Consider the following 13,286-nt stretch of genomic DNA (forward strand, 5'->3'; position numbering starts at 1 on the left):
GGCAAGTATTCTACTGTGGAAGTATATTTCAGCCTCAAATCTTTTCTTTTCTTTTCTTTTTCTTTTCTTTTCCTTTCCTTTTTATTCTTTTCTTTTCTTCCTGTTATGGAATAGACCTCACTTTGTGGCATTCAGCAAAAATTTCAATTTACAACTCCTGTACTTTTCTTACTTCATCATATGTTAGCGTTAATATTAAAAGTTTAAACTTCTAAATATTTTTCAAAAGAACTTCAAACCAACCCTTTACTGGATGCTGTTCCGTGCACCCTCCCCCTCACCTCTTCCTTCGTCTTCTTAGATATCACCCGTAGCCAGTCTCCAATCATGCTCAGAACAGCCGCGAAGTAGGCCAACCCAACAAGAATCCAGAACCACACCACAGGCTTGTAGAAGTCCAGGTATTCAATGTCCGATCCACCTGCAGCAGGAAAGGAATCATTTGTAGTCCTGAGAGTCCATAACTGAGTCTACAACACACTTGCTGGTGAGCTACGAGTCAAGGGCAGAAATCTCTCAGCCTCTCCATAGACCCATGCTCTTCCTTCATACCAAATTTTTCATACATAATTTTTCATTCATAATTTTCAGGTTTTCAAGTACAAGTTCAATAGGTGTTTCTGAAGAACACTTCCTGGCCTTTCCAGATCACGAGGAATGTCTGGGCTTCCTGTTTGTCATTTATGACCTTTTGTCCCTCAGGACTCAAGTGCTCCATCCCCACTAACGACATATGAATCTGAGACCGCACTTCCGCACCTTGCAGTGGACCATGTATATCAGCCCATGCTAATCCGCCTGTGCCATCCCACGAGTCTGCCAAACTGAACAGGAAGTGGGTGACTCAGCAGGACTACTATTTTCAGGTCATAGGTAGGATGGTCTGGTACCAAGCTTGAGCCGGGGCAGCTGTGGGTCAGCAGAGAACCGACGGTCTTTACAGGCAATGCCACCATCATCGTCTGAGGAAGATCTATGATGTCATTGGTTTAAGCCCATGTCTTCAGAAAGAATAACGCAATGGAGAACTTTTTTTTTAATGAAATCTGTGCACTGACATTAGTGTGCTGTGGGAATCTGCTCTGTTCATTTCTACATACTCCCCCACCCCCATTCTGCACACACTAACAGAGGCAGTTATAAAGTGGCAAATGCTGAAATCCTAACATTTACTTTATAGGTAGTCAAGGCCATATTTTCAGGAACCCAACTTTAACCTAACAAATCCTTACATTCAGACTGGAGAGATGCCTTGGTGTATAAAATGCTTGTCCTTGAGTTTAGATCCCAGAACCCATATAAAAGCTAGATATAATGGATCACCTGTGTAACAACAGGGCTCCTACCCAGAGATGGGTCATGGAGACAAGAGAATTCAGGTGCTTCTGGGCCAGCTAGCCTGGAGTTCACAGCAGGGAACAAGAGATTGTCTCAAGAAAAGGTGGAAAGTGAGACTGACACCTGAGTTTGTCCAAGACTTCTGCTTGCACACACACACACACACACACACACACGCACACACACACATGTACAATTTAAACAGGAAGAAAGCCTCACATAGAGAGCTGCCATATCTGAGTGTGGAATAGCAGGACAGGGGCTATATAATTCTGCAGAAGAACACAGAGGAAGGGGGAAGGCAGGAAGGCAGAGGGAACGTTTACATGGTGTGTATCAAGACACCGTGAGAAGACACACTCTTTTTAAAGCATCGGGCAGGGTATGGTTGCCAACCAGAGTGTGGTCAGGGCCAAGTGAGGAGCCTTGGAGGAACAGGCTATGTACGATCATAAAGACTGGATCCTAACTCGGCAGGAACAGGGTTATATTTATAGGGGAGACGGCCTGTGTCCATGACTGACTGCATGATCAAAAGGATCACAGTGGCTGAGGGGGAAGAGGGACAGGGGGCCCCCGGAGACGCTCTGATTTGGGAGCGGCTAAGAAATTGCTAGGTTGAATGAGGGCGGGCATGAGAGAGAAAGGCATGGACGAGTGGAGCAAGAGGCAATGATGCCAGGCTTGTTCTGACGGCCACAGGCCGTAAGACTTGGGACTGTGACTACTATGTAGAGATGGTGAAAGCACACTGACTAAATCCAGCACAGATGCTTTAGGTTGGGACTTGAGAGGCTAAGGATGGTTGGAGACCTGCCATGTGACTTCACCCCGAAGCTTTCTTACCTGCAGGTCTAATGTACTGTGGGGCACAGCAGGGGCAAGCATCATAGAACTAACTTCACAGACACTGGGGCTATGCAAAAATTCACCCCACGGCTAGGAGAAAGCAAGTGCACACTACATTCAAATAGAAAATACTAATGGAACATTTGCCTAAACAAATCAGACTCTGGAGACCTCACAAAGACTTTTGAATGTTAAAGGAACAAGCTAAATCAGAAGAGGAGGGCTCTAGCAGCTTAGCTTTGTGAGTGGACACATAGTCTGAGGACAGCCTAGAGTGCCCAGTAAGGTGCCTTCTAAGGAAGGCCCACTGGCAAAGTCCAATTGGTTCCATTTCACTGAAACCAAACGACTTCCTTCCCTGTACTCTTTCACACCAGAAAGAAAGAGAAACAGGAAAAACAAAAAACAAAAACAAACCCCCACCTTCATCCAAAAGTTTAGGGCTTACCTAACTCATAAGTTCCCAGACTCACTGACTGTAGAACAGCCTGCATAATAAAGATGACATTTTACATATTATAAGCAGCATGTTACAGTTGGGAGGCAGTAAGTCAGCCAAATCACCAAAAGGCCTATAATTGGGTAGAATGTTTAACCCAGAAGTTTTAGTGATTCTAAGCTACGGAAAAGTGTTTTTTCCATGTTCTTAATTATCACTCTTAAAAGGAAATACCGGCAGCTGGATGATCTGAGAAGAAAAACACCAAGAATGAAGTCATTGTCAGACAACTAGTCACCCTACTCACTTTCCCAGACCTAAGACCTGAGAGTCGATCTGTACATTCATCAGCTCACGGGATAAAAAAGCCTTCCCTAAGTTTGTATATCTGCAATGTTCAGATAGCTTGATTTAAAGGATTTTAAAGAGAGGAAATGGTCTTAATCTTTTTTATTTTCATTTGTATGTATGTGTAGGCACACATGTGTGTACATGTACACATGGGCACATGTGCCTGCTGAAACCAGAAGGGGATGCCCAACACCCTAGAGTTGAGGCTAACATAACTTGTGCTCTGGAATCCAAACTCTGCTCCTCTTCACAAACAGCAAGTGCTTTGAGCCACGGGAAATGCTTTTTAAAAAAGAAAAAAAAAAACCCTCGACTGTCAGGAGTATTAATTTTCTCCCTATTGTTTAGAACTGTGTCCAGCTGTCTCTTATTAAGAAAGTGGGCAGCAGCTGGGAAGGAGTGGCAGCTTACACCTGAATGCAGCACCTGGGATGCTGAGACAGGAGGACTGGAGCCTTGGGGAGACCCAGAGGACACAGAGAGACGACATCTAAAGCCATAAAGGATCGAGGAGGGCAGAGGATTTCCCTGTCCGAGACAGAAAGCCCGCACCTCTTCTGTTGCCATGCCCACCCGTTTCTTCCCCTCCTCTCGCTGTTCATGCTGTAGACTGCAGGATGCTACACCCTCCCTTCCTCTCCTGCGTACATACGCTCTTTCCATTTTAGGAGCTTTCTGGCTCATTATAAGAGAACATACAGATAGCAATAAAAATACCAAAGAGGATGGCGGCAGACAGCTTCAGGAACCTCCTCGACTTTTCCAAATAGTCTAAGCCTTCTGAGTCTGTGCTGGGATGCCTGACAGCTTCCTTCTCCCCCTCCCTCTCTCTCTCTCCCTTTCTCCCTGCCTCCCTCTCCTTCCTTCTATCCCCACTCTCTCCCCTCCTTGATATTTGCAAGAGTAACTCAGCCAGAGCTTGATCCAATCTAACAGATTAAACTACTAAAAATATAACTCGGGAAGGTTGAAGCTGTTCACAATGCCAGGAAGTGATTCTCTCCACAAAGTGGCTTCCTGAGGCACAGTGGCTGGGAACCTCCCCTATGTCAATCACTGAGAGAACCATCCTGCCTGTTCCCTGAGAGTCATGGCAGGTAGGCGGGGAAGAATAGCCTATGGGGGCATGGAAGGGACTTTCTGACGCTGGACGGCCCTATGTCGCTCAGTCAGCATGCTCATTTCAACTCATTTATAGAATATTCAAAAATCCTACTGGGGGAGATGAGTGAGAACTTAGCTTCGCAGACTAGCTCCCATGACTAGACCAGCCCACCATAAAGGACTTCAGGGGATTCCAGGGAAGTCATCCTACCCTAAAGCTCTGCAGGCAGATGCTGGCAGAGTTGAGACCCCTACATTTGGGCCAGGGCATCAATGGGGCCTTAGGCATAATTTAACCTTTATCTCCATCTGCTTTCTAGAAATAAAGTTAATAATGATTCAAGTGCCATCTAATTCAGTCTGCCCAGAACTCAAGAGTGACTTCCAGCTCCATGCAGCTCTTCTGAAATCCTAGTGACTTTAAATGGAGAGGTAAGCTATGGAAAATAAGCCATAGCAAGTCACAAAAGGACAGGAGCCACTGAGCTCACCTGCAAACCCAGTCTTGTGTTGCTCCAAAGCGTGGCTCCTTCCATGGGATGGAAGTCACCCTTCACCTTACATCATCCAGCTGTCCCGTAGCCTGGTGCTAAGGGGATGCTCTCATACAGGATGCCAACAACAAACCAAGGTCCAACTTGGGGAACCAATGATTTTACTGTTCCTACGTACACATCATGAGTGAAGGGCTATGTACAAAAGCATAGAGATTCTAAAGTAACCAAGATACCCAAAACCTCTCACCCCAGCCTTGATGAAGATGGTTAGATGCATGGATGGAGTTCCCTTATCAATGAACCTTCCCCAGTCTGTATACTCTAGCACTTTCTAAGATTATGAGAGCGGGTATATTCAGGGAAGAATGACTTACAAGTGGCCAATGGAGCAGCCCGAATCTAATGACCCTTCCATCTACTCCTTCTAAGATGGAACATCAACATTCAACAAGCCAGATCTTTGGGGATCTCTTGCAAGTAGCAGGAGCCATTCTAACAAGGGTGGTGGCTGTTATACTTGCAGGATGGTGAGCTACAACGCTCGCAGGTCCCGTGGGCTGGGGAGGAAGGTAAGAGGGAGAGGGAGACTGATAGTACTTACACAGCAATCCCACTCAAGACAGTGAATCCTTTGTGACCTAATGACCCATAAAGACATCACCTCTTAGTGGCATTAAAGGAGAAATGTAAGATTAGGAGGGGACAATACTCAGAGGACAGTGTCAACCAAACTTCTCCACCACATGGTATGGAAGACTAAGCTTAGTTAAGGTGAGAGACATCAAGTCAGGTAAGACAAGCATCCCCTTGGGCTCCACGTAGCCCTGTGGATCTGAAGACAAGCCCTCTACTTACCTCCTGACTCCAGTAGTTTCCAGAAGGTAGTGATATTCTACTCCACAAACCCTGAGTTTGGGATCAGGCAAGTGTTTGTATAACTACCACAATAGAGCTGTGGCCTTTGGTATGTGTGTGTGTGTGTGTGTGTGTGTGTGTGTGTGTGTGTGTGATTTCATCACACTAAAGTGATTCTAAAAGATAATAACTTGAGAACATAACACTCCTCTCCCTTAATTTTCGTGACCTGTGGATTTTTTTCCCCCGAACCACAAAATATTAATGATGAAAACCTCACATACCCTGGTTTCAAAGCATAGTCATTCTTGATTCGGATGATCAATTCCAAGACCATCCTTCCATCTTCTAAAGTGGTATGTGTGTTACAGAACATAAACACAGCGTCACTCTAGTCACTCTAAAGAAACCTGTGTTTCAGCTTCACACTGCTATGACAAAATATATAAAGCAGGCAACAACCAAAAACAGTTCACTCGGCCCCTGACTCCAGAAGTTCCAATTTGGGTTCATGTGACCTCAGTGATTTGACTGTCTGGTGAAGAACACCAAGGAGCAATCATGACAAGAGTGTGTTATGGGCCAAGGAGCTGAGAAATAAGAGACTGGGCTCCTACATTTTCCCAGGAAAGCATATATTCAGTGGGCAGGAGGAATCCTATGAAGCTGTCCCCCTGGAAAGCCACAGTGTGCATGACCTGTTGGGGGATACCCATTTAAACCACAGAGTCATTTCTCTCTACGTATTTTAGTTTGGATATCAAATAATGCTCTTAACTTTGACTATAATTTTATTAATGATGATTTATTATGATTTTTCTGCTTTGTGCATTTCTCTCTTGTGACAGCAAATTCCCTAGAGAACAGAAACATTCTTATAGTGGCATGGTCAGTATAGTGACTTTGGTCTTCAACAATAACTCAACTATTAGAATAAATTTATACCATGGATACAGAAAAATGTAAAGCTAAAGAAGATAATTAGATAATTAGAGGGCTGTAGAGATAGCTCAGAAGCTGCTCCTCCAGAGGTCCCGAGTTCAATTCCAAGCACCCACATCCCATCTCACAACCACCTGGGGCTCCAGTTCCAGGGAATCCAATGCCCTCTTCTAGCCTCTGAGATCAGCAGTCACACATATAGTATAGAGACACATATACAGGCATAATACCCACACACATAAAATGAAACTATTTAAAATTTAAAATTATTTTAAAAGGGAGACAATTAGGTCTGCCTAGCATTTGAAGTTATATTTTTAGATGTTGAAGATCAGCACTCAGATTTAAAAATCAGACAATTCCCACTTCTGTTCTTCACATAAAACCTATTGCTAGAAACCTCATAGGTATAAAGAATGGGCAATCTACAAGTCCCCTCACTCAGTCATCTCTATAAGGGTAGAAGTATACAGTGTGCAGCGTGTGAGGTGTGGTATGCAGCATGCGGTGTGCAGCATGCAGTGAGCTGTGTCTGGTGTGCAGTGTACAGTGTGAAGCATGCAGTGTGCAGCATGCAGTGTGCCACATGTGTTATAAAGTGTTCGGTGAGTGGTATGCAATGTGCGGCATGCAGGGTGTGGTATATAGTGTGCAGTGTGAAGTGTGCCATGTGTGTTGTGCAGTGTTCAGTGAGTGGTGTGCAGTGTGCAGTGTGCAGTGTGCAGGAGTTAAATGATCATTTCCTTTGGAAATGATTTCTATAGATCTATGGTGAGCACTTTGGAGTCTCCATTAAGCACCAGCTCCATCATAACCATCATTCACCAAGGCTCCCTCCTTTGTGCCCTCCTGCTGTATTTCTACAGTGCTTCTAGAGGCCTGCTGACCCCTGGGGGCCTCATTTCTTGGCTTGACCACAGACCCGCACTCCAATTCCGCTGACTGACCACGTGTGAGCAGTTATCAGCTCTCTCACCACTGGCTAAAGCACAATGAGCAGATAGATTCCCCATTCCACAGACCTTGACCTCTGTGGCTGCTCCTTATAGACACACATTCCTTCCTGAGGAGCAGGAACCACAGCCGTTATCAGTACTGAGTGCTGAGCACAGTATCTCATAAACACGGTGTGTTCACTAATCATCAGAGTAAATGAATATGAATTAATAAGGGGTGGTTCCAAGGCAGAGAGCCAGCGAGGGGGCTCTGTGCGTTAAATTGCTTGCTGTAAAGTCTGATGGTCTGAGTTCAGATCCCTGGAACCCATGTGACAAGCCAGTTGCTTCTGCTTCTGCAATTTAGCATTCCTACAGCCAGATGGAAAATGAAGGTGAGAAATTCTCTGGGAAGCTTATAGGCTGGCTGATCTTAGCAATGCAGAGAGAAGCAAGAGTGGCCTGCCGCAAATGGTGGATGGAGGGAACTAAGTCCCAAACATTGTCCTTTAATACATCACACACGCACGCACACATACACACACACACAAGCATGCATGCACGCACACATGCACACACACACAAGCATGCACACTTGTACACAGGCACTCATACATGTGACTATAACACATTTTTCAGGCAGTCTCACAAACTTTCTGATTAGCATGGTTCTTGGTTTTGTTTTCTGAGGTCATCTTGTGAAGATGTGAAGACTCTTGTGAAGAGTCACTGTTTTTCAAGCATCCTCCACCCTTACCAAGCATTTTTTTTTTTTGGTACCTATTGTATCTTCAGCAACACCTTCCTCAGCGATCAGCTTAAAGGCAGCAATTTTGGAACTGGCTGTAGGGATAATTGTACAAATCTTAGGCTATATATCACTGTATCATAGAGGATCTCCAGCAACAATTGTTCTGAACAAGAAAGCTTCATCATGGCTTTTAACGGAGCCCGAGATGTTTTCACAGTGGCATTCCCTTAGATGAAGTGAGCACTCACTGCTTGAGTCATCTCTGGGATCATACAGAAAGGAAATCACTTGGCTATGAAAAGCCTCACTTCCAAAGATGGCTTATATAATTCTAGGAAATGCTATTAGGGGACACACAAATAAATCTTTCCCTGAGCCAAAAATGCAATGACAAATGACAATAGAACTTTGAAAACTAAATTTAAAAGGTTGTCCAGGTAACCTGCCAGAGGAAGAGGATCCTTAGCTGGGGAGGCAGAGCTATGCTCTGTGAAGCGAGGCTGATGCAGTCCTCCCTCTACAAGGAGGGCGTGACTGGACAGTCTAGGGGTTTACAGACATAAAGACTCATAGTCAGGAAGGAGGAGAGTGACATTAATTCTCAGGTAGGACTGCACAGCTCATCTTACCTGCACATCCCTGCCACTCTGACGACAAGCAACGCTTTCAAAACCATGTAACTCACACTGGCTCCCTCATTTCCCTCCCCCTTTCAGCTTCAAGAAGAATCACTGTGGAGCTGGAGAACTGGCTCAGTGGTTAAGAGCACTGACTGCACTTCCAGAGGTCCTGAGTTCAATTCCCAGCAACCACATGGTGTTTCACAACCATCTGTAATGGGATCTGATGCCCTCTTCTCGTGTGTCTAAAGAGAGCAACAGTGTACTCATATACATAAAATAAATAAAAAGATCTTTAAAAAAAGAATCACTGCACATGCGGCTCTAAGCTGTGGGGTTGTCAGTGTAACACGAAGCCCAAACTCAGCTCTCCTTGCTCCTTCTCAGCCTCACCAGGGTGACCACCCAGCCACCGCAGATGCCCTGACAACAAGCAGAATCAGGAACATAAAATTAAGATTTGTAGAGATCATCTCAAAGGCTTAGGGGTAGAGGGCTGGCTCTCATGATATTGATCAGTTGATTGATAGGAACATCTGATAGCCAGAGGGAAGGTTCTACAAGGCAAATAGCCAGCATCTCCCAGGAGGAGCTCTGCCCTAGCTTAGCAGCTGCTGTAGTCATAAGGTCCCCAGGAGCAATGGCTGACGGTGTGTACTCTCTTCAGCTATACATGGTAACCAATCCCTTCACAAGAACCTTGAAAGGCAAGACCAGCTTCTGCTTTTTTGAAGATTCTTAGGAAGAGCATGCTTTCTGCCTTGCCTTCTCCACATCTGTCCAGAACATCCCCTGGGCATAAGGACTTGACACATAAAGCTAGCACCCCTACAGACACAGCTCTGTGGATTCACAAAGGCCAACAAAGACCAAGGAATCAGAAAAATCATTAAACTCCACTGTTTCTCTCTTCTTCCTCTCAGAATCTATTTTTTAAAAAATATTTATTTTATTATCTCATGTGTTTGTCTGCTTGTCTGTGCATCATGTGCATGCAGTGCCCAAAAAAGGCCAGAAGAGGGCGATGGATCCTATTGAACTGGAGTTTCAGCTGTGAGCCATCAGGCAGGTGCTTAACCACTGAGCCACCTCTCTAGCGCCTATGCATCTTTTTAATCAAAGCAAGCTTGTGTTCTAGTAATTAGCAAGGTAGATTTCTATCTTTAAAAAAGAGTCCTTCACAAAATAAAAATAGGATGAAAGTAATGCCTTTGATGGGGTTCAATGAAACAAAATACTAGTGACAAGAAAATCCATTTCTCCCAGTATTGACTGCACAGAGTATTGTTCCCTTTAACATATGTACTTTATTTATGTCTGTGTGTTTATGTGCACCTGTGTGTAAGTGCTCCTGGAGGCCAGAGGAGGGCATCAGACCCTGAAGCTGGAGCTAAAGGCCCCTCACAAGCCACTGTATGCATCCTGGGAACATAACTCAGACTCTCTGCAATGGTAGGAAGGAGGCTAGTGCTGACCCATCGCTCTCACTCCAGAGCATAATGCTTATCAGCCTATCCTTCTATGACATGGGACATTGACTCAGAGGTCTCTCTAGGACCCATGGGATGTTCCCATTGCATACCCTTCCTTGGTTAGGTGACAACAACCACAGGCAGACTGAGAGGATCTCTTCAGGTTAAGAGTGTTGACTTCTTTGGGTAAATTTAAAATAAGTCTTTTAAACACACTTTCCAAAAAGCAGGAAATAAATTATTTGGGGTTTTACCCCCTCCCGGACAATGTAGGAGGTAGTCACAGAAACTATTATTTTAAGACTCCACCCACATATTTTCCTTAATAAGTTTTGTAATTTTAAAGAGTCTCAGACCATGCATGCTGCAAGAGCCAGATTGGCCCAGTCTGTGGGTTGGTTAAAATATCCATACCATGTCCAGCTGTTGGCCTGAAATGTAAGACATCACCCAAGTTTCTTAAGACTTTGGAATCATGTTTGCATAATGAGATAAAACTAATCAACCACAGGTGTATATCTCTTTCTTTTTGTCACACCATCTCACTTTCCCCCATAGATCCACACTCCTTGGTTCTGACTATACCCACTACACACCACTTCAAGGGTAGCTAGGAAAATGGGCATTTTAAGACAGAAATCTTCCTGCTTACATGACCTACAGATGTTCGGACCTCCTTCATTTTGCTAACTGTCGAGCTAGAGGGTACCCATCAGGTCCCAGCAACGTCCCTCTCAGACCCTCCACCTGGGACAGAGAAGCATCTGTGGGACGTGTGAGCAAGACCCCTGCTCGGGAGAAGGACACATGGCTTCCAGGACACCACACATCCCTTACCGGTAGGCGTTGCCATATTTATCCTTAAAGCTTACACAGACATGAACTGCAACCCCTTTCGATATTATTTCTGAACAGAGCAATGGAGCCTCTTCTCTGGAAGTATTTAAATAAGGTATTGAGGTCGGGCCACTGGGTAAAGATGCCTGGCATACAAACCTGGAGACCTGCATTCAATCCCAGAGTCTGTGGAGAGCCAACTCCCACAAGCTGTTCTCTGACCTCCATGTTTACTCACACACACACACACACACACACACACACACGTGCATGCGCATACACACACATACACATACGATGATAAATATAAAACATGTAAGAATTAAGAATCTCAACTAGTCTGATCAACTTTGAGAAGTTAATAATGTGTTGCTATTTTCATGGCCACATAGCAGGCCTATTGCATTATCTGTTACTTCAGACTGGAGTTAATTAATTAATGGTATGAATTTGGTGGAGCTCATTAAAATGATCCCGGAAGGGTCATCCACACAGTTATTTTTACTACCAAGATTTAAGATTGGTGCTGGAAGATAGTTCCATTAGTGAAGAGAATGCAGATATGAGTTAGAACCCCAGTGTTCACAGAAAGATACCCAAGCTTTGCGGCATGAGACCCTGTGATTTCAGACGGGAAAGCAGACACAGGAGGACCCAGCACGCACAGCTGAATGCACAAACTCCAGGGTCAGTGAGTGGTTATGTTTCAGCGAGTAGAGAGCCATCGAGGAAGATCTGGCCTGCACATGTACACACATGCACACACCCCATACACATGTGTGCACACACATGAACACATACACATAAAGACTGGAGTTGGAATGACACCAATGAGGAGAGTGAGCTCTGAACTGATAAAGAAGGCAGACAACCAGCAAGGAGACAATCAGCAGTCACCAGACGCAGAGGGCAAATTAGACCATGGGAACCCTGAGGAAACCGCGTGACCCACTTTAGCGGGGGAACCCTGTAGAAACCATGTGACCCCACTTTAGCTGGGCTCAAAGCTACTGCCCCATACTCATAATTAAAACTTCCAGTGTCACAGGCAAAAGATCTTCAGGGACCAAGAATAAAATCACCCTCTGAAGTCGGCAAAGTTTTACTACTTAAAGCAAAAGAAAGTAAAAAGGATGAAGAGGAGTTGAACTTTCTTATACCAAAAAATAGGAGGTACATATTTGGTTTGCAGAATTAACCTTAGAAATGGCCATTGATATTTATTTCACAAAATAAAACATGGATGAGTCCACCTTTATCCTTGTTTCCTTCCAGTGTCAAGAAGTCACTATTCACCCCTGTCACTGTTAGGGGCTAAGTCACATCCTCCCCAAAGACATGTTGAGGCCCCAACCCCCCCTATGCCACAGAATGGGAAAGTGTTTGGAAATTCAGTCCTTAGAGTTGTCCTTAGCAAAGATGAGCTCATAGGGGAGCAATGTGGGTCCTTAACTCAATAACTGAGTTCTCAGCGGGAGAGGGGTGAGCTCATGGGGGAACAGGCTGGGTCCTTAACTCAAATGACTCTGATTGGACCTAGGGACACATGCGAGGGGGCTGCCACATGCTGGCAAGACTGAGGTGGGAATCGGTCTGTTGAGAACCGGGATCACCGGAGCCCTGGCAACCTCCTCCAATCACTGACAAGAGGCAAGGAATTCTACCCAGACTCCCAGAGGGACCCAGGAGTTGCCTCTGTTTAAAGCCGCCAAGCTTGGAGCCTTTGGCAGTGCAGCTAGCTCAGTCATCTCCGAGAGATGCTCCGTTCTACAGCGGAATGAGCCTTAAGTAACAGGCCTGGGTTTGGCGAGCAGCCACAGCCCAGGAACCCCTTACCTGCCACATAGTCGCCAAATCCAATGGTTGTCAGAGTGATAACCACAAAATAGATGGCGTCCAGGGCGCTCCAGCCTTCTATGTGCTTGAATATGACCGCAGGGAGAGCCACAAAGAGAACGCAGCCAAACAGGATGAAGATGATGGTGGAGATGATACGAATCTTGGTCTGACTAACATTCCACTTCTGCGAAGACAGAGGCGTGCGGGAGAGAGAGGTTACTGACATGCGCACAAGACCCGACAACACGGCTATCACGCGAGCGCTGCTTCCTGCCCTCCAGGTTTTCATTCTCAACAGTCTTTACTCTTTAGAATCATGTTTACCATAAATAAGCCAGACAGCCAATGTCAATAAATAATGCTATTTAGTACATACATACTTCCCACGGGTAAAATGTTTTCTTCAAAATTATAGTACATTTGCTCATCTGCTGGGAGACCATGACTTCAAATAGGC

At 45.1% G+C, this 13,286-nt stretch overlaps 1 protein-coding gene across 1 annotated transcript in view; it reads right to left on the minus strand.

The window, feature by feature from the left end:
• Kcnk2 (potassium two pore domain channel subfamily K member 2) overlaps positions 1 to 13,286 on the minus strand; it is a 142,718-nt gene that overhangs the window by 38,071 nt on the left and 91,361 nt on the right. The window contains exons 5-6 of the mRNA XM_052200899.1: positions 12,827 to 13,013; positions 282 to 421 (exon numbers count right to left, since the gene is read on the minus strand). Of these exons, the coding sequence (XP_052056859.1) occupies positions 282 to 421; positions 12,827 to 13,013 (327 nt within the window). The remainder of the gene's footprint in view (positions 1 to 281; positions 422 to 12,826; positions 13,014 to 13,286) is intronic.

This window comes from Apodemus sylvaticus, chromosome 12 (assembly GCF_947179515.1).
Source record: "Apodemus sylvaticus chromosome 12, mApoSyl1.1, whole genome shotgun sequence".
Taxonomy (NCBI): domain Eukaryota; kingdom Metazoa; phylum Chordata; class Mammalia; order Rodentia; family Muridae; genus Apodemus; species Apodemus sylvaticus.